The 22,299-nt window shown below is 42.1% G+C and overlaps 1 protein-coding gene across 7 annotated transcripts in view; it reads right to left on the reverse strand.

The window, feature by feature from the left end:
* SGSM2 (small G protein signaling modulator 2) overlaps positions 1–22,299 on the reverse strand; it is a 52,987-nt gene that overhangs the window by 6,896 nt on the left and 23,792 nt on the right. For 3 of the 7 annotated variants that reach the window (XM_083805924.1, XM_083805921.1, XM_083805923.1), the window contains exons 4-18: positions 21,956–22,117; positions 17,096–17,163; positions 16,454–16,599; positions 15,303–15,437; positions 14,602–14,726; positions 13,135–13,202; positions 11,223–11,386; positions 10,537–10,666; positions 8,922–9,056; positions 5,343–5,493; positions 4,715–4,779; positions 4,117–4,262; positions 3,540–3,668; positions 1,510–1,692; positions 2–406 (exon numbers count right to left, since the gene is read on the reverse strand). In XM_083805924.1, coding sequence (XP_083662050.1) covers positions 2–406; positions 1,510–1,692; positions 3,540–3,668; positions 4,117–4,262; positions 4,715–4,779; positions 5,343–5,493; positions 8,922–9,056; positions 10,537–10,666; positions 11,223–11,386; positions 13,135–13,202; positions 14,602–14,726; positions 15,303–15,437; positions 16,454–16,599; positions 17,096–17,163; positions 21,956–22,117 — 2,212 coding nt within the window. The remainder of the gene's footprint in view (position 1; positions 407–1,509; positions 1,693–3,539; positions 3,669–4,116; positions 4,263–4,714; positions 4,780–5,342; positions 5,494–8,921; positions 9,057–10,536; positions 10,667–11,222; positions 11,387–13,134; positions 13,203–14,601; positions 14,727–15,302; positions 15,438–16,453; positions 16,600–17,095; positions 17,164–21,955; positions 22,118–22,299) is intronic. The other 4 variants (XM_083805927.1, XM_083805926.1, XM_083805922.1 and 1 more) reach the window with 3 other exon arrangements.

The following is a 22,299-nucleotide window of genomic DNA, read 5'->3' on the forward strand; positions in this document are numbered from 1 at the left end:
CCGTGTAGGATGCAGCACAGACAGAAGCAACATCCATTAAATAATCCACCTGGGAACACAGCTGCTCTTCTGATACAGAATCCTGAGACTGCAGTACAACTGACTTGGCTTTCTGCACATGTGGTACGTCTGGATCAGTCTTTTCCAAGTCAGTACTAGTTTCTTCTTCAGCCCCATCTTCAAAGGAGACACTCTGCCCATCATCAATACTGGACAGGATGCCTGAGGCCACAGAGTAGTTCCGTGAGGATGGCAGCCCAGAGTCAGGGGAGTCAAACTCTACAGACTGTTGCTCTACGGCAGCTACTGCTGCTGGTGTGTCGACAGACACCACAGTGAAAGTAGGGTCATCTTGACCTTTTGAGTCTCGTTCTGCTGAATCCGCTTCATCTACAGATATAAAGACCTTGGGGTGGGCAAGGAGGGGTTAAAAAAAAGATTCAGATAAAGCAGGGGAGAACAGAGAAGCAGGAAACATTAATGTAGCAAACCAACCTCCAACCGCAAGAGACAACTACGTTGCTGCAGTGAACAAGATCACTGATTAATGGAGTTTCCCTGCAAGCAAACAGTTGAGAATTGCTCAGTCTTTATATTGAAACTCTCTAAAAATAATACCAATTTATGATCTTATATCTGTCTCCTATGATCATGTCTTCCTCCTTCACAATCATCAATTAGAAATACTTTGGAAAGCAGTGAAGCTTCCCTACCTGCAACACCAACTCTAAAAGCACCTGCTCTTTTAAAGTTATCTTTGAAGGGGACTAACCTACCTCTGGCTTCAGACAATTCAGTTCAGATACTGTTGTTTAAAGTCAAGACTGGCCTTCAGATTCTTTTAACAGTGCAACCACTTTACCTCTTCTCTTGCTAAAAACTTCTTCGAACTACTGCAAGTTGTATTCTTACCTGCCCTGAGTTAGCTAACTGAAGTCTGCATAAGTAAGAAACACAGACACTTTTGTAACACAAACACCAGCTCTCCTGTCCAATTGTGACTATAATCAAGAAACCCTTTTATTGGTTATTCAATTTACCAAGATGTTAATTCAATCTGCCTTTCTACTGCTTAGCATCTTAACTTAGATTGACAAAGATCCCCTCTCCCAAAATAAAATTACACACAACCTCTCAATCAGGGACAGGACGGAATCAAAAATACGCTTTAATAGTAGTGATCTCTTGCTCCTATGCTGGATTTGAGTGAAGGACCTATAAATAGACTTAGGAACCTATTCCACTTACCGAGAGAATGAGGTGAACCTTAAAGTCTTTAGGCAGGTCCTGCTCAGAACAGCTGTAGACTACCCAAAATATAGACTGGCTCTTGGCTGTATCGTGGAAGGGCTACAGCTTCAATTTCCATACAGGATTTAAGTAGCTCCAGACTGATAGAGCTGTGTCTACTGGTAACCTAAATCTCTGCTTCCTTGTGCTGTACCCGTGCCAGCGCTAAGCCTCCTGCGCTGCCTCCATCAGTTGAGTGAGAGGGAAGGTAGTACTTACATCATTGCTGATGGTGGAGTCCCTGTGTATCAGTCGCTGGACGTGGCTGTCAATGCTGCTACCTGACGAAAACTTTGCCAATGTGGCAGAATGTGATTCTTTCTCTCGCTGCTTTACAATGACCTCACAGGCCTTCCACTCAGCCATGACCTTCTGATACCGGAGAGCAATGTCTTCATCCACCTGCAGACAGACGGATAGATATTAAAATGCTGGTTCTCCTTGAAAGACAGCATTAAAAATGAATGGAAACCAGAAGGGAAGAACTAAAGCAAAAGTAATGTATCAAATCAGAAGCCTGAAGGCTCCTGAAGTCCTCTTGCTAGAGCACAAATGACTGTAAAATGCAATGACTGGAACAGTAAGATGTTGCACAGGAAGGGCCAATTAGGTATTTACTGCGGGGAATAACCTATCACTGTAGATGCCAGAAAAGATTCATATAGATATCTGTATATGCTATCAACAGTGCCTTGATGCTGTTCAGGAAAGAACCACAGATGTCACTGACTGTGAAACCTCACACAGTTGTCAGATGCAATCTGATGGAGCAATAGCTGGATTAATCTTAATTTCATTACACTTCCTTCCCAACTCCTTCTCTATTCCATCTCTAACACAGCTCTTGCAATGAATTCCAGGACACAGGTTTATTGACATCAGCCTATATAGAATTAGATGCTGGAACAGAGTCTTGAATAGTAGAAATTCCAGCTCACATAGCCTAGTATACTGCACATGGCCAGATCCAACCACCCTGGTTACCATAGTAATAAAACAGATTTTTGCCATTTCTGGCTTCCTCCATTGAAAGATGGACACAGAACCCCGAGCCGTTAAGGGACATGTAGTAATTTCACTACTCTGTCACTTGTCAGGAGCTGAAGAGAAACCACAATTGTGAGTTGGCTCCAGGCTCTGGACTCTCCTGGCTGGAGTTGCTACCAGAGCATTCATGCTAAGAGCTGCAGGCTATTTGTCACTTGAGATAGCTGCGGAGTCATAAATCACAAAATACAACAGTTAGTGGAAGGCTGGAGGACAGCCATGTTTCGAAGTCCCCCAGATGTTGATGGATGACTGCAAAAATATCACCAGAAGGCAATGATGATAAATTACCCGTGATGACTTCAGTTAAGGACAGAAGAAGTTTCCCATACGTGCTGATGTTATGACTGTTCCCATCTTTTTCATTTAATAGACTGTTAGATTCAATGGTAAGCTTTATTTAGAGTCCAACAGCACATTTCTTTTAGGAGTCAGTTATTACTGTTACTTACTGATGATGTTGAGTTAGCTCATAGGATTTCCAGGTAAGGTTTCAAGTACCGTTGTGTTCCTATGGTACAAACTCATGGAAAAGAACTGGCTATAGGAGCTTATATTCTGCTTATCAATTCCTTTATGCTGTGCAACATGTTTTTTTTTTCTGAATTTGCTGAAATCCTTATTTTACGAATTGACTCAAGTAGTCCTCTCTTCTTGCCAAATCTCTGATGTTGTAGCTGTATAAATACATGTGCTCTTTGAAGTGGGGGCTAGAATCCATGAGTTGCAACTCCAGATTTCCTGATCTAAGAACTAAGTATCTGAGTTCTTTTTCTGGTTCCAGGCATACCTTCTATTCCTACACATGGATCATCAATCTCATGGGTCATATAACTGTGGAGAACAGAGGCAGCAAAATGCAATCTACGCAAGGAAGCTCCCATATTCAGTATCTTTTGGTGGCATGAGTTTAAAAACAAAGCAAACCTTTGCTGAAATCCCAAAAGATTACATCTACTGGCTTCCCTTGGTCAACTAGGTGAGTAACCTTTTCATAAAAGGAAATTAAACTAATTAAACAGGATTTTCTCCTCGTGAACCCGTGTTGGCTGTGACCAGTGACTGTGTTGTCTTTCAGCTGTTTTTCAATAGCTCTCAGGATAATATTCTCCTTAATAAAGTAATAAAGACTAACGCTTGCTATTTGAAAAACAAAGCCTACTCTGCAAGTGTAATTCAAATCCCCAGAAAGTTGTACTTACCTGGTCCATTTCCTTTTTGGCCATGCCGAATTTGTAGTGACCTAACAAGAATGGCCAGACTTCCTTTCGAATCTCATGCTGTACCCCACCATAATAAACTCTTCTTAGCAACTCCAGTTCCTTGTAATTCTGCAGCAGTTGTGAGAAAGAGGTATTGAAAGTAATACACCTTTATTTTCCTCAGGCATGCTCATATACACTTATTCAAAGTACAACGACAGTGAAATGCACCCAAGGCACTAAGCAGATTTTGCAACTTGATGCATGCCTTTAGTGCCCTAGTTCAAATCCAATCAAATAAAAGTTGTCATGTCTCCCATGAAAATAATCTAATTTTTAATAGATCAGAGTCATCATGAGATCAGTTGCTTTGATGTTCATTGACAGCTTTGCCATCATCAAAGAAGCAAAAGATAAAGAAGTGTAAGGATCAACTGTCTTTCACTAGAAAGAGAAGTCACCCTGGTAAGACCAGAAAGCTTTAATACTTCCTGCGGACAATTCTAAGGGATACCACGCTCACCACAGCAGCGTACAGGAGTTAGTTTAATGATCATAGAGGTATTCTGTTACTTACTTTTCTGTCCTTCTGATACTTGCTCCAAACCTCTTTAGTCAGACCTCCTGCAGCACTGGATGGCTTGTCAGGTGGGATAATTGTGTGGTTCACTAGGGCAGACAGATGTGTTCGCACTGTTGACAAATGGCGGCAGTAGGCAAGCCCTGTGATTGGGGAAGGAGATAAACATAAACGAGCAACCTATACAATATCAGCAGCCTTTTTCAAGATCAAGTTGTGACATTTTAAACTTGCCACTAATAATCCTATACAAAGTAACCTCACACTTGTACTATACAAAAATGAGGAACTGCAACAGAGCCAAAGATTAAATCCATTTTACACAGACAAGTAAAACCCAAGCAGAGTACTGCATTGCAGTGTAAAATTACGTTCTGTCTTCACTATGCATCAGTTTTCCCAGAGCTGTATTAAAACCTACAAATAATAGAATTACGAAGCTGTGATACTTGGGTCACGACCACACTAGTGCCCTGAGCTGATCTGACTTGCAACGATAAATTTGGTTTTAGACTACTTTCTAAAACAAGTGTTACATGTTTTTTAGGTAAGCATACAGATACCACAAGGGCTGGATCTAAGAAGCTTCACTTACATCCATAAAAGGCTCTGGAAACTATCTGCCTCTTCATGCTTTCACACAGCATCTTTAATGGAGTTCTGTGGAGACATATTATCGGGAACATGATAGGTCACAGGGACAGAAATCATCATGAACTTTAGGCTGATCCCTATGATCTACACATAGCAATTCTTTCTCTGCATCAAGATTTATTTACCTAAGGGACAACAGTAATCAGAAATTATACTTTTAAAGCATTTTCCCACCAGCATTTTGGCCCAAAACAGATTAATCTGGTGCATTTAGCTACAACTGCTTCAGGAGCATTGTAAAGGTCCTTGTCAAATTAGATGAGTTGTTGTCCTTCATTATAATTGTTAATTACTTGTTAAATAACATGCTTCCAGACCTGAATTGCACTAAACTAAACTAACAAACAAAAAAAATAAACTGCAAGTTTTCTTTCAAAATGTGACTTGAGATTAGTTTAATAGGCTAGTTTTAATAAACTAAGTGCCTTGCTATAAAACTCCATCTTTTCATGTTAGAAGCTATTTGAAAATTACTATTATTTGTCTCTGGTGCTGCAACCAATAAAATACCCTTGCTTTCAACTGTGGCACAAATTTTCCCACCTAAGCTGTCTGCACAACTTGCTTACCTATCGTGGATGCAGTTGCAGCAGCTGGGTATGTCATAGGGAGAGCTGCCCGTTGAACAGGAGACGCATGAGGAGCCTTGGCTACAATGCTCCAGCTGCCACGAAAGCAAGTTTGCCCCAAAACCTTGCATCTCTATCATTTCACTCGTGTCTAGGGAAAATAAAAAACAAAAAAACAAAAACAAAAACAGCAGGCCATCAAATTTTTTTCTTCTTTCCCTTTCTTCTTTCTGTGCATCCTGATGGCTTCATGCTTTACTTCTCAGCAGGCTTTGAACCTTGATTGCAAAAAGGGGAGAGCACTGTCTTAGTTAACCTCAGAAATACTGCTCTCACCATAACCTAAACCCGCAGCATGCTGTGCACATTCACCTGAGTGAAATCCCTTCACCATTTCCCCCCCTTTCTTGCCCATGCACATCCCAGCCCGTATTTCAAGATAACAGAGAAAAGGGTGCCGTAGAAACAACTAAAACTGGTTATTGTGCAATGTTATGATATTATTTAAAGCTAGAAGAGATAATCTAAGCTGACCTTCTTTTTAATTCAGGTCTTAGAATTTCATTTTGCAGTTCCTGGAATCAGCCATGTAACTGCTAGTCCAGCTAGAGTGGAAGTTTGAGCATAAAAGAAATAAAAATTGGTTCAGTCATTTTTAGAAGATGCTTCTTTCCCCCTACTTACACTAGCTCCTAAATTATTTAGCATGGGATAGTTCAAGTCCTACTAACATCAACATTATGTTTGTAAAGTAGGATTCTCTGCAGGAAAATGTGATCCAACAGTACAGTGCAGCTTCTAGAGTTATCCTTGCTCACCAAAATATAACTGCTTTTTTTTTAACCAGCTTCATTAAGGCGACACCAAAAATCACCAGTTGCCTTTAAAAGCTTGCTTCGTCTCTTTAGCTTTTCCAGCTGGCCTTTGAGCTTGTGGGTTTTTTGTTTTTGTAATAAATAACTGGCCTTTCAGCTCACCCATGATTAAAATTAAGGCAAATGCCATAATACTATATGCCAGTGAATTAACATTTGTAAGCAAAATCCAGTCCCCTGGGCCGTGCTTTTAAAACATACATTTATTGGGTGGTGGTAGGGGCAATTCCAAACCATCTCATGCATTTTAAATCAAGGTAGCATAAAGCATTTTAGTAGTGCCTATTAGAAAGTGGGCATAGGTGAGGAAGGAGTGGAGTAGAAACATTTGTTAACAGAAAAAGCACAGGCTCATGCGGAAGCAGTCATGTGTATTTCACTTCACAAAACAAAGTGTGATGAAAAAATGCTCTTCACCTTAATTCTTCAAGGAAGGAGCTGAATGACCCAGTATTTATTGCAGCTTCTCATTTGGTTCAAATAAAAACCATTGGGCAAACATTTTTAGATCATTATTTTTTGCCTCCCCTCTACAGACAAGAAAAGTGGGTTTTTCAGTTATTTTATATATATATATATGTTTTTAGAGAAAGAAGGAAAGAACCCCACAGAACCTAAATATTCAGATGAAAGGTACCTGAATTAGTGAAGAATTAGAGTGAACAGCATCTTTTATTTAATTGTAGTATCATCTGTAACTTCAGCTACATGCAAAAGTTGAGCATGTTGCAAAATGTAAAAGCAAATGGCTAGCAAACCTGCTACAACAGTGTTGTCATTATTTAAAAGGGATGTTGCTTGACAGACAACAGCAAGTCCAATCTAGTTCAGCAAGAATCACTACTCAAACAGCAGACATAACCCTAGCTATACCATTACCATTAATCCTAGCTATACCATTATACGAAGATTAAAAAAAGTAAAATAAAAAAATTACCTGACAGCCATTCTAGTAGCATAATTTAAAACTACCATCACCTGACTAAAGACTAAATTTTGTTTCTTATGTTTTTGATCACAGCATTAGCTTCTTAACATGTGCATTTGTCAGCGTTAGACCTCCTTCCTTTCTGTTATCACCCATATCCAGAAGTGATTAGTTAAGACACAGAGCGACATTCTGAAACAGCACAACGATGTATACCAGAGTTTCTCCCCATCCATACATTCTAAGAAATCTCCATTAACTTGGGCTGGGCTTTATCAGTTTTAGGTGTTACTATCTTGGGATGTGTGTGAGGGCAACCTACCAGGAGAATCTCTCTGAATAAACGTTCATATCCTACCTAAACAAATCTTAGGCACTGTATAGATGCAGGCAATTGCACTCTCCTGCAGGTGGTTCCATCAGACCAGGGCAATCATCCTTCTAGAACTAAACTCATGACTCTGCTATTCAAAGGGGTGAGTGTCTTATCTAAAGATATATTGTGTTTTTCTGAGGGAGCAGAAACACCAGAAGAAACATGTTCACGCTAACACAACAAATGAAAAATATAGACAAGAATCAAATTTGCAAGCTGCTGCTCTCCTTCCGACTTCCTCTGCGGATGTTCAGCTTTTGACAGCTACTTTACAGCCTGATAACAGAGAAGCTTCCGTTCTTGCTGATAAACTCCAGTTATCAGCAAGAGACAGAGGCTGTTGTTTTGATTATAACAGGAGCATGCCAGAGTTGGCATGTGCCTTCAAGAGGTACCAAGGCCAAAAGTCTGGTGGTATTGAAGCTGTTCAGTAACTGGTAAGCCTAGAGGAGTGAGAGATTTCGCATGAACTAGTGGACAGGCTGGGATGACATCTGTCTGTCCTTTGAACAACTGCAAGCTTTAGAATTCTAGCTGTGCGGGAGACATTTGGCCTTGGGAATGGATTTTGTACACCATTCAGCTTCCTCCTTTGAGGAAGTAAGGACTTTTCAAGTCTCCAGAACTATACTACTACATCCTGAATGCTTGATAATACCTATACTTTTTGAAAATACTAACTTTATACATCTGTTATGAATGGCATTAGGAAAAGAACAAGATGACACATTTTGGGAGGGTAGAGGGTCTTGCAACTGATCACCTAGCCTACAAATGCAAGAGATGGAATGAAAGCACCTGACCACAAAAAGGCTTTGATCCCAATCTTCTCTGCATTCTTCTGCTACCTTACAGAGTTATCCAGAGTGTGGGTGGGAGCATGCATACTTGTACCACCACTGGGGCTCAAACTCACTGCACTTTTGTTCTCCCTATTCTGTCTACACAGGCACTCTCCATTTCTGACTCTGCCCAGCACAAACCATACTGTTACTGCTTTAACAGTGCACCTCTGATCTCCTATATAAGGCTGCCCTCCACAGTCTGTTATGCTGTACATGAGTAATACATGGTGGGAGAAAACAAAGACCTGTTATACTCCCTCTCTCTCGTGAGAACATGCTCTAGAATTCAGTTTTTATGAAGGTGGGGCAGGAGGCCTCTGGAAGGAAAGATTTGTTTGTTTAGCAGCACAGATGCTCAAAGGAGATGGAAGATGCTGCTGTTCCCCCTTCCCATAGGTTGTAAGCATATTCCCAGCCTCTCCACAGTCAACTTAATCTCCAGGTCTCATGGTGTGAGTGAAATGTTTTGCCCTGTAATAATGCCAACACTGTTGTATGCATCAGTGGAACGAGCTGCAATAGAGCTCTGGGACACAGGGGGAGGAGGATAAAAACCTTTCATCCTATTAGGAGCTGTGAGGTTCCGAGAGCAGATCATTGATAGCATTGCGTGTAGCTTATCTTCCTCCTCCTCATCATCGTCAACAGAGGCAGAGCGGCTGGCAGCTAAGTGGTGGTAGTTAATAGTTACTGCTCAAAGAAAATAGTGAAAGAGGAGCATAAGAAGAGAGAACTTGATTCTGCGGGAAAGCTCAAAAGGACATGTTCAGCAAAGACAAAGGATTTGAATCCTGCCCTCTTTCTGAGGGCACAAGCTCCTGTGTGAGTGGGCATGAAAAATGAAGTTCTTACAAAGAAAAGCATGCTCCACCAAACACAGGCCAGCTTCTGATCGTGCATAGGCTGTTCCCCGATAACACACAGATCATGGCAGTGGAGGAAGGTCCCAATGCCAGCCTGCAGTGGGTGAGTATGCTCCTTAGCAAAACTCCATGGGAATTCAAGGCTCCAACTAGCTCACCTCCTTCACCATGCCAAATCGATACTGTGGCCTCCTTTCCACTGTGATACCCATGTCAGATGCATCTGGGCAGCACACAGTCTGCTCCCCAGCTCTGCCTGGCACTGCAAACGTGCAAGGTACGGGCCTACCTCTAAGGAAACATGAGGCAGGAGCCAGCTCTCTCTGCCTTGCACTCAACAAGCAGGTCTGTGCTGATTGTGCCCACAGAATCTGCAGTCCCTTTGATTCACGCAAAGGGAGAACATGCTTTTGCTGGTGTGCGGGTGCATGAACTTACCTGTGCAAATTCAGAGGCCCTAATAAAGCATAACCACTACTGCGGTTCAGTCCCCTAGGGTAAGGAGGGGTCACAATTGAGATTCCTGCTTTCTCAGCTGCAGTCCCAATACAAACAATAAATCCAAATTCCCTGTAAACTTTAGGGTCTTATTTTTTACTGGGAAATTCTTGCTTCTTTGCCATGGGGAATAAAACTGAATGCGCTGTTTGAGAACTAGCTCAAAAGCTTTCTTGCATGTAAGGAGTTTGTATTCACTGATGACATGAGGTGGTTTGGTGCTTGGGAATTCATTTAGTTTCCTCAGAAGGGCATTTATTTATCCATTGTTAAGTTCTTGCTTCCAAGCCAGGAAAACTCAGCCCAGGGAGTTCTTGGGGGTACTTTAAGAGTTGAGTTTATGTTTTGTTTGTTTGTTTTCCTAATAGCAACATTATGAGCAAGCAGCATGGCCAATAAAAATATCCTCACTTAAGGAGCAAAACTGCTCCTGGATAGTAAAACAATCTTTTTGGTTTTGGTCTCAGTTTGCAAGCCCAGGGGAGTATTTTGAAAACTTCCTCTGCAAAACACAGAGTAGATGTAAGTTAGATCTCCCACCTCCACTCCATTTCCATGAAGAAATTTCACTTTGTTAAGGAAACCTACAGTAAGCTGTACCTGTTGATCACAATTATCAACCAATGAAACTTTGTGGTAGATTTCCCCAACACCGCTCCACTTCCCTCCACCCCCAAACAGCTTTTCTGTTACCTTCAGTTATTTCCCAGGATATTACTTCAAGATTTTCTTAGCTGTGTTTGGTTTTTGTTGTTGTTTGGTTGGTTGTTTTTGTCTGTTTTTAAACAAAGCAGAACAAAGGCACTTACTGTTATCATGCTTGTGTCCTGGATAGATAATTCTGAACACATAGTCTGTAGAAGTGTCTTCAGTTGGCATTTCTTCTAGGTCCACTGATTTGTTGCTGTTTCGTTTTCGAAGCTTTGGAAATACCTTACCCTAGAGAAAGTAATGATCCCATACATTCATTCAGCTACAAATACTAACAGAGCACAACAAACTAAGTACTTTGGACCTTTGGCATATTAAGTCCTAAAATAAAACTTTCAGCTTTGGGAAGGGGTGAGGGAAAAAAACACTACAATCATAAACAGATGGTGGTTTAGAGATACACAACTTTTCTGTGTACTTAAAACACAACTTTTTCTTGTAATCCATGGGAGCTGGGCACCAGCTTCCTCAGTAATGCAAGCCTCTGACAGCAAGTATATCCCAGACTCTTGGAATCTCAGTCCCTATTGTTTGGGACTGATACTAATGCATCATGTTTTGATACAACAGCAGATTCCAGTGCAATGCCCAATGCAGCAATGAAGGTATACACAATTTTTATGGACAATCTTTATAAATGAAATGGGACTAAATGGAGTTATTTTGCCTCCCACTTTGATTTCCAGCTGCTTTATAATAATGCCCGGACTCTGTGGGGCAAGTTGCTGTTGCAAAGATGGTAAGATCAGCCCTACTACAAGCAGCTCATCAGAAAAGGCAGTACCTTGCCCTGTTGGGACCAAAGTGGTGGTTCCAGCTGACCACGAGGCAGAAGACCATTTTCCAGACAGGAAAGAAATGCAAGGAGGTGACCTCCTTGGGGGAAGTGCAGTGGAGGTCTCTGAGTTCCATCCTGACTCACCAAGACTAATGTCCATCTGCTTTCTGCTGCAAAGGAGGACAATGGGAGTCCACACTGTTACATCGGAATCTCTATTTGTTGCTCTTACCTTCTAAGCAAGTTTCATTTGTGACCACCTCTAAGTAGATAAATAAACCTCTGTAAGTCACAGCATAATCTAGGGGTGACCTCAGTCCTTTAGTCCTAAAGAAGCTCAGGATTCAAACAAACCATGACAGGCCTCATGCAGAAACATTTAAAGCGATTCTGAACATTAATATAATAAATAACAAAGGAATAAGTAAACTAAGTGTTTGGTGTGTGGCGTAATTTACAAAGGACACAATTTAGAATGAAGGCTAGCCTCATGGATACAACCAAAAGCTTTATTCTTGTGAGAATTAGCAAGTTACATTCCCTGCTGTAAATATTCTTCTCATCTATCTTCACTGTCGCTAGAAATTTAGCACAAATAACAAAACCCACCCTGGGCTCTGGGTACTCTTTTAAGTGTAATGATACGAATCTTGAGTAGAATTTTGAAAAGCATATAAGTAAATCAGGTTCTTCATTTTCCTTTTCTAAAACTTACTGAATGAAGAACATAACTCACCAGAGTGCTTTTGAAACTTTCACCTCTGGTATTTCTCCCTCTACGGCATCTAGAGCCACCTGGTAAATGGGAAATGTCTCAAGAGCAGGATGTGTGCCATAGCGTGGCTGTACAAGTCCCAGTCTGGTAGCTAGGTGCTGTGGCAGGACCGCCAAGTGTCTGTCATCTTGTGCAAACAACAAAAATCATGCTGTGTATATACCCGCACCTGTTGCTGAAACAGTCTTCTCAATGAACAACAACAAAGGCTATCACGTTTCACGTCTGTTATCCAATTCCCCTTTTTCTAAGAAACTGCCACAAAGCAGAGTGGTGACGCACCTGACCAGTCAGTGCAACCCTGGACAGGCACAAAGTGTTCTGGGAAAGCTGATCCAAGTGAGGCAAATAAACCTGCACTAGCATTGCAGCTGTCCTCTGCCAGCTAGGACTGTATGTTTTAACACGTCCCCATATGCCTGGGCTGGCATGGGATAACTAGTTCTAAGTGTTAACAACACGGAGGGAAAGTGATCAGTCAAGTGGCTCTTCCACTTGCATATTTTAAAGCAGCACATATATAAGCTGTCTTTTCAAATAGGCACTTAGTTCGAAAGTTCTGTTAGTCCAACTGCAGTTCCAATCTGAATGCAAATAAAATTTCTGTATGTTCATTGTCTTTGCTCTGTGATTTTGGTTTAAGGCTTGTGGTAAGGAAAGCAGTCGGATACATCTTGTTCAGATCCCTCTCTCTACACTGAGCACAACGGGCTCATCAGAACTCGATGGTCAGACGCACTCCATTTCTGCAGGTTGATGATGTCACTGACAGACCTGCTTTTTTTTTTTTTTTTGTAAAGGTCAATGGATTGAGGCCCATGCTTAGCGAACCAAAGCTTCTGTGTTTAATACCTGCTGCTAACAGTTTCCAGAAGTACTGTTCTGCACAGATGACTCAGAAAAAACAAAGCGCACAGGAAAAAACAACATAGAAAGCAAGTAACAACTGAAGCATTGCTTGGCAAAGAAGTTCTTACCAGGTCTTTCAGTGAAGACATCTGAAGAAGAAAAATGGTCTGCCTTCTTTTGCATTAACCCCCTAACGGGCACCATATGAAATGGTAGCAGCATTAGCAGCATTAAAATTCACCTGGCAGACAGGGGCTTTGGGGGTACCCCCACGTGAAGAAGGTTTATGCTTACGTTGTTGATGGCAGTGAATGCAGACGATCTGGCAGAGTGGCACTATTAATGCGTAGTCCCAGTAAACGCTAATAGGGAAGGAAAAAGTGCAGGAGAATTTATTTATTTATTTATTTTTACATTCAGGAGTGCTTGTGGTTCCAAGCACCCCAAAAAAAGACTTTGCTAAGTTAATAACTGCTTTTTAAATTTGTCCAATTAAGGTGCATTAATAGTCAAGTAAAAGGCAAAGGAATTAGTTCTCCACAGAAGCTACATCTGACGCCAGCCTTTTCATAAACTCCCTCCCTCTTTTCCCCCTCTCCTCGCTCTTCCCACCCCCACCTCCACCCCCCCAGGTTAGAACAATGTTTCAGCTAAGATTAAAATGCTTATGACAGACTTCATGGTGGTCTTGTAGCTGGGTTTCACAACAGGCAGATTCACTTATGTCTTCTTGCACACGGGATTTTTGAGCAGAAGCATGTAAATCCACTGGGGCTGAAGCTTACAGATTAAACACTGGAAACAGCTCTGAACCCATCTGAGAACAACCTCAACGATTTAGCATTATAAGCAAGGACCCAAGGCTTCAATAACACTCTATTAAAAGTACATATATGTATGAAGTTAAAAAATAAAAACAAAAATCCCAGGGTGGATTAAGCATTAGAGAGCACTGTTCTGGGATTGAAGGAGGCATTCTCTGAGGAAACCTACTAGCCTGGTTCAGGACTTTACCTGATCTTCCACTGAAGCAGAATGCCACATTAAATGAGTAACTGATCTAACGAAAGAGAATGACATTACAGGTCTCTCTTTTGAGGTTGAAATTAGCCATGCTTGTCAAGTGATTCATGACCCTCTGAAGGGAGGTACTAGAATTGTAATGACGGAAGGTAGTGTTGAGTCCCTTCTCCAGAACATGTGGAAAAGTGGGCTTTTGTTTTCCATTTGAAAAGGCCCTGTATCCAACTCATACTTTGCAACATCCTGTTTGTGATGTATATTACTGTATCACTAATCCAGAGGGGCCTTTTTAGAATAAACACTCTGGAATCAATCTTTTTTTTTTTTTTTTTTTAAACAACCACCCTAAGTGAGTTTTGAAAAGTTCATTAGACGATTAGTGTGTTACTTAATTTTGAGTTTTACCATGCTATCATCCAGAGGTCCCCTGCAGGGTCCCAATTCATTCCAGTAGTTATGTATTTGAACTCCCTTGTGGGCCTGCATCTGGGCCTTGTCTACACATTTGTTCCTTTCCTGTTTTGTTGTTCTAAGACAAAGTGCACTACAGGACATTTGGAAAGTCACTTAATCTGTGGCAAAACAGGAACAGAACTCAAGCTGCCTGACACCTCAACCTCTGAGTTATTCAGAAGCCCTTAGATTAAATCAGTTCTGTTACACTTACGCCATATTACCAAGTATATGAGAAATAAGCACCATGAATGCTTCCAATCTTCTCCTGAATGCAATGACTACCTTTTCTCCAGCTCCGAATCTCCGAGGGTTCCATTCATCAGCTGATTTGGAGTCCATTTTAGTGTCAAACTATCTGCTGACTGATGAAGGGAGAGATACCCAGGAATTGCCTCCAAGTCATCTTTCTGTTCACAGAAACAACAAACAGAAAATGAAGGTGATTCAAGTGCATGCATGCTTTTTTCTTCTCCTTTATCCACCCCTTCACAATTCTGAGATCTTAATTCCAGCCCCCTCAATGTTGCACACCCCGTCAGCCCAGTAGGATTGGCCACAGTCAGAACATGCCAAGCTATTTTTATCTGGCCTAATCACACTTCAACTTCCAGGTCCTGCACAACTCCATCATCCATCCACTTAAGTCTTCAGTTCAAGAAACCTATTTTTACATTAACACAGCTTACAAGATTTAGCATGACATAGTGATGGAGCACTGAAGTACCCTCCTCAGAGACATGAAGATCCTGAAAGTAAGAACTATCAACCTTCTTCTCAATGTTACATTAAGATATTTAAAACTTTTTGGCAACGAGGACGAAGCCTGTTTCACAAATTCAGTAACAAGAATAATACCCAATCACATGTAAAAATACAAGAGAAAAATGGGAAATTTGGCCCACCCTATGCATCACTGCATTATATATACTTTGTTTCTCTGATGGCCAGATAACACAGGTTTCTGTAAGTATCAGTGTACTTACTGGCTGGACTAAGACATTGTTTTTCCCATACAGGAGGTGTGTTCGGGAATTCTGGTGCAAAGACTCTACATACTCTCTTGCTGAAGCAGCAAAGCGATCTTCTGATGTGCTCCCACTTGAATGCCGTTTCCGGATCTAGCATGCACACACACACACACAAAAACAGTCAAGGCAAATCAAGCAGCATGGGAATGACTGTAATGACAGTCCAGTAAAACAGGAGCACAGTTCCATTCAGACCAATCTCTGTAGAATGCAACTTCTTCTGGAGCCAAGAGACCTTGCAGAGAAACGATCTGGGCTTTTCCTCATCCCAGGCCAAGGCAGCTCGTAATTTCTTGTGAACTACCTGAAGAAATCACACATCAAAAGCCACAGAATTTGGCCCTGGATCTCAAACTTTTTTTAAACAGACAGAATATTTGGGTCCAAATGGACTTTTAACCTGTGATAGAGGCTCCATTACAGAAGAGAAAAAAAGGGTTCTTCTTATTCTTCTGGGGTTGTATTTATTGTCAACATAAAGAATCATAGAATGGCTTGCTTTGGAAGGGACCTTGAAGATCATCTAGTTCCAACACCCTTGCCATGGGCAGGGACGCCACCCACTAGATCAGGTTGCTCAGGGCCTCGTCCAACCTGGTCTTGAACACCTCCAGGGATGGGGCATCCACAGCTTCTCTGGGCAATCTGTTCCAATGTCTCACCACACTCTGAGTGAAGAATTTCCTCCTGACATCTAATATAAATCTCCCCTCTTTTAGTTTAAGACCATTCCCCCTTGTCCTGTCATTATCTGCCTGAGCAAAATACTGCTCTCCATCTTTTTTTATAAGCCCCCCTTAAGTATTGAAAAGCTGCAATGAGGTCTCCCCAGAGCCTTCTCTTCTCCAGGCTGAACATTCCCAGCTCTCTCTGCCTTTCTTTATAGGAGAAGTGCTCCAGCCCTCTGATCATCTTTGTGGCCCTCCTCTGGACTTGCTCTAACTGGTCCATGTCCTTTTTGTGCTGGGGGCCTCAGACCTGGAGGCAATACTCCAGGTGGGGCCTCACAAGGGCAGAGTAGAGAGGGACAATCACCTCCCTCCCCTGCTGGCCACTCCTCTTCTGATGCCCTGTAACTCTGAAATAGCTGCATAGTAAATACCTACTCCCAGCGCTGGGCGCTTTGAAGGTGAGTCTTGGCGACCATGAACTCCGTGAATTCGGTGTCGTTGAACAAGTTCATCTGCTGAAGGGTCTGTCCAGTAGTGATCAGCTGTTTTTAGCTTGGTGTACTCCAGTGCACATGGTCCAACTAAGAAAACAGCCCAGGAAAGAAAACTGAGTCTGTCTGCAAACATACGTAGTCTTACCCTGCTGGTCAAGTACCAAAAGTATGATTTTCCTCTCAAGCCAGGTGAATATTAATGATCACTTAGTGATCCTACAGGATCAGCACATAATATAGACAGTACATATAATATCATATCCTCTTATCTAGGGCTGCGTAAAAAATATTTCTGTAGGACACAATACCCTGCCAAAGCAGCATTAACAATTCCAATCTGCTAGCAAGCATGCTGTAAAAATACAATTTTCTTTCTATTCTCTGATCTAACCGATAATTAATAGGACTGGTCTCCACTGGTCTTGGAGGCAACAAAACATCATCTCCTTTATTACTCTACTACAGCTAGCCAAACTATGTGCTAGAGATAAAAATCACCTTTTGTAACAGTTATAAAATAAAATGGCTTAAGAAACAGTTTGTTTTCTTTAGCATAATAAGAAATAACTTTGCAAGAACTTACCTAGGAGAGAAGCAAGTATTGGGCCACAAACAGGATCTGCCAGTAAAGCTTCTTTTTCATAATATTTACTAGGAATAAAAGATTAGAGCCCAGTTAAAAACACTGGCTGTTATTTTTAAAAGCTCTTATGTCTCCCAGTAGTATTAGTCCATTGACTTTAAAAATATTACATTATTGCTTAACAAAAAGTAAGCCAAAGAAAGCAAAACAGATAATGGCAGTCATATACCAGGTCAGACTTAAAACAAAATAAAAACTCAGGCCAAATGCTCATTTCAAGTGTGAATTCAGACAATTAAATTACCTACATAAAAGGGAAGATTTAAGAGTTTAGAGTTCTAAGAGCTTTACCAAGGCTGAAAATTGAATCTAGGCTGTATATCTGTAGTGCTTTCCAAGCTTGGTTTTAGTTTCAGTTCTAATGCAAAAGGAATTCCAGCAACAGAATTTAGCTGTGATTATCAAATACACTCTCTCACACAATGGGCAATAAGAAAATTGACTACCAAAACCACCAGAAATGGGACCAAAGGGATCCAAAACCCATACATTTCCTGAGCTAGACAGGTAGAGGAAAAGCAGTTGCTAGGAATATCTAGAAATCACCGATGCATGCATCTCCTCTGAAAGCTCTACTAGGGATTGACTGGCTCACAGACTAATCTCCAAAGAAGAAATGTTGTGCTGGGTTTGCAGGTAGATAGAAGGCTTTTACTACATGGTGCGTCATAAATGGAGGCACTAAGCGACACGGTTTAGTGACGGCACTCTGTAGGTCAAGTTAATGGCTGGACTTGGTGATCTTGAAGGTCTTTTCCAATCTAGATGATACTATGATTCTACCTATTCTTAAAGTGTATTAAAATATATTGCAAGAAAGCTATGAAGAAATTAACTTGGCCTATTTTAGACACTTCCTTTAGTAGTAGATCATTTCCCAAACTCTATCAGTAACATTGACTAGATCTCAGTGGAGCATAAAGGGAGCCTAGAAAAACCAGTTCAATAAACCTACCCTCCAGACTTCTGTATTTAATAAGATGACCACCATCCCTACTTTTGATCCATATTCTGCCACTCATCAGCTGTATAATCTCAGGCAAGTCACTTCCTCTCAGTATGCTCCTTCTGCCTCATCTATTTTTGACACTGAGCTCAAGAGGCAGGAGCTTGCCTTTTGCTAAATGTGTTTACCCAGTATATTTGATTTGAGGCTTTAGACACTAATGCAATACGGAGACAAATAAGAACTCTCTGTAAGCAATTTTGCCAGTTTTCCACAGAGACCGAGAGATCCACACATTCTTAAAACATCTTGTTCATCTGTAAGGAATGTTCTTGAAACGCTGTCAGGAACAATTCACAGATTCACAGATTTCTCTAGGTTGGAAGAGACCTCAAGATCATCGAGTCCAACCTCCGACCTAACACTAAGTACTCCACTAAACCATATCCCTAAGCTCTACATCTAAACGTCTTTTAAAGACCTCCAGGGATGGTGACTCCACCACCTCCCTGGGCAGCCCGTTCCAATGCTTAATAACCCTTTCGGTAAAGAAGTTCTTCCTAACATCCAACCTAAAACTCCCCTGTCGCAACTTTAGCCCATTCCCCCTCGTCCTGTCACTAGGCACGTGGGAGAATAGACCAACCCCCACCTCTCTACAGCCTCCTTTCAGGTAACTGTAGAGAGCGATGAGGTCGCCCCTGAGCCTCCTCTTCTCCAGGCTGAACAAGCCCAGCTCCCTCAGCCGCTCCTCGTAAGACTTGTTCTCCAGACCCCTCACCAGCTTGGTTGCCCTTCTCTGGACTCGCTCGAGCACGTCCATGTCCTTCCTGTAGCGAGGGGCCCAGAACTGAACACAGTACTCGAGGTGCGGCCTCACCAGAGCCGAGTACAGGGGCACAATCACTTCCCTCGACCTGCTGGCCACACTGCTTCTTATACAGGCCAGGATGCCGTTGGCCTTCTTGGCCACCTGAGCACACTGCTGGCTCATATTCAGCCGACTATCCACCAATACTCCCAGGTCCTTCTCGGCCAGGCAGCTTTCCAGCCACTCATCTCCCAGCCTGTAGCTCTGCTTGGGGTTGTTGCAGCCCAGGTGCAGGACCCGGCACTTGGCCTTGTTGAACTTCATGCAGTTGACCTCAGCCCATCGCTCCAGCCTATCCAGATCCTCCTGCAGAGCCTTCCTGCCCTCGAGCAGATCGACACACGCACTTAGCTTGGTGTCGTCTGCAAACTTACTGAGGGTGCACTGGACGCCCTCATCCAGATCATCAATAAAGATATTAAAGAGGACCGGCCCCAGTACCGAGCCCTGGGGGACTCCACTAGTGACCGGCCTCCAACCAGATTTGACTCCATTCACCACAACTCTCTGGGCCCGGCCATCCAGCCAGTTTCTAACCCAGCGAAGCGTACGCCAGTCCAAGCCCCGAGCAGCCAGTTTCTCGAGGAGAATGTTGTGGGGAACGGTGTCAAAAGCCTTACTGAGGTCAAGGTAGACCACGTCCACAGCCTTTCCCTCATCCACCAAGCGCGTCACTTGGTCATAGAAGGAGATCAGGTTCGTCAAGCAGGACCTGCCTTTCATAAACCCATGCTGACTGGGCCTGATCGCCTGCTTGCCCTGCAAGTGCCGCGTGATGACCCTCAAGATAATCTGCTCCATGAGCTTCCCCGGCACTGAGGTCAAACTGACAGGCCTATAGTTCCCCGGGTCTGCCCTCCGGCCCTTCTTATAGATGGGCGTCACATTGGCTAGCCGCCAGTCAACCGGGACCTCCCCCGATAGCCAGGACTGCTAATAAATGATGGAAAGCGGCTCGGCCAGCTCCTCCGCCAGTTCTCTCAGTACCCTTGGGTGGATCCCATCCGGCCCCATCGACTTGCGCACATCCAAGCTCCGTAGCAGGTCGCCAACCATTTCCTCATGGATAGCGAAGGCCACATCCTGCTCCCCATCCCCTTCCACCAGCTCAGGGCACTGGGTGTCCGGAGAACAACCGGTATTGCCGCTAAAGACTAAGGCAAAGGCGGCATTAAGCACCTCAGCCTTTTCCTCATCCTTAGTAACTAGGTTTCCCCTCGCATCCAGTAAAGGATGGAGATCCTACAATGAACAATGAACTACTACAAATAGTAGCTCTTGCAGTGACCCAAAAGTCTTCCCATCACAGCAGGCAAAGCTGACTTAAAAAAAAGTCAAAACATCTAAACACCCAAATATCTCAAAATGTCATTATCTGCCATTTCTTCCACTAGATGGGGCTCAAACTCTAAATCATCTCTTCCTCAAGAACAGAGAAGCTGAAGAACTTAAAACGTAGTATTTGAGCAGTTATATCACAAAAATGCATGAGAACAAGCCTTATTCACTGTGAGTGAGGTTCTCAAAATCAGACACCTACAATTAAGGACATGGCCCTAAACCCATCTGCATGAATGGAGAAGCCAGTAAGGGAACACCTACAATACATGGCAATGAAACAATTGTGACCTAATTCTCTTGTCACATATCAAGTGAATTATGTGGAAGAAAATGTAAAAAAATTCTTGTATCCATTTATCAGCAAATATCCTGACTCACTGGATACAAAATACTTTCATTAACTATGTCTGTGGGACACAGCCAACCCTCTCAGTTTCTTTTACACACAGCTCTTGAAATTGTTCTCAGAGGAACGGTTTTCTTTGAACAGCAGAAAGACCTTTCTTCCATTCTCTTTCTTTTTAATGGCCAAATAGATCATGAAAATAAAGCTGATGACAAAGAAAACAATAATGCAAACAAAAAATACTGTGAGAGTAAGTTCCTCTGCCCTAGCTCTCTCCCTTGTTCAGACCCTTAGGTGCTGGACAGCCAAGAATGTGTCCCGCTAGTGCAGAAAGACTTACAAGAGCAGCACTGTGAACAAACTGCAACGGTAATTGCGAACTGGGTAGATATACTTTTCTGGGACCAGATATAACTTTAGGGTTCCTACCTTTCTCTTCTCATGGGAAATTGTCCCCAGGGTGCTCCATAATTCTTCTTAATCACTTATGGGAGAATGGGAAGGCACAGAGGGGAGTTCAGAACCACCTCTTGGGAAACCAAAGCTAATGCTGGACAGTAGGAAATGACAGAATAGAGGACTTCTCTTTTCCTCTTAAAGAGTCCCTGTGGATTACATCCATAAAGCATTGATACTGTTCTCTAGTTTTGCAAGGGAAGTTTCACTTTACACAAAGCCCAAATTTTTGAAGAAGGAAATATGATTCAAAGAACCTTTTTGCAAAATTCTAAGGTTTTACATCATTAACTCCCCCTGTTCTAATCTCATTTCCCTTCTTCCTGACATGCTAAAATTCCAAAGGGTTACTTTCAAACAAATGTAAGTGAATTAAGCATTCCTGACCTACTAGAATACATTTATATTCCACTAAGTCACTGAGGTCTAGGTCCCATTAGAATTTGGGCACCTAAATAACTACTGAAGCCTAAAGTGCCTTAGTGAGTGGAAAGGATCAGGGCTTCACATACTTCTGAATGCATTACTCTTTCTGCTAGCATTGTTAATATTTTGCCAACTTTAAAAAAAAAAATAAAAAAACACCTTTACTAAATTGATAGTTTTTTATCTGATTTCTGGAGAGCTGTATGGCTGTTAGCATTTTTGTATGTCTGTAACATTGTCAAGGATTCAAAACAAGTGTTTTTTTTTCTAAATGACTGAATGACTTTGTATCTGGTTTTCTCCCTACCAGATCTATTCAGTATCAAAGAAGTTTGCAAAAGACTTCTGATGAAATCAAAAGACACCTAAACACATCACTCTAACAAACCTCTGTGCTTCTGATTCTTTCCTTACCTGCAGTTATCAACAATATACTGCACAATCTTGTCAAGCACTTTCTCAATCAATGCTGTCCGAACCCATATGTGTTTGATGGCCTGAGGTGTCAGTACAGGTGTTTTACTAGTGGTTGATCCCTGCCTCTTGAGGGGTTCCTGTCCATTTGGCTGATTTTTCCTGCAAAAGGAGATAAAGTAAAAGTTGTCAGAATTCAGACTCTCTTCCCCTCACTGGAAACCTTCCAGTGAAAAGAATGCTGTTAGAACACACACCATGTATCTGACAAATGCATACCTGTATATATTATGTTAGCACTCACCACTACTGGGATGTGGAGTCTTAGTCAGTCCCTCATCAGG

Source organism: Anser anser (assembly GCF_964211835.1).
Source record: "Anser anser genome assembly, chromosome: 20".
NCBI lineage: Eukaryota > Metazoa > Chordata > Aves > Anseriformes > Anatidae > Anser > Anser anser.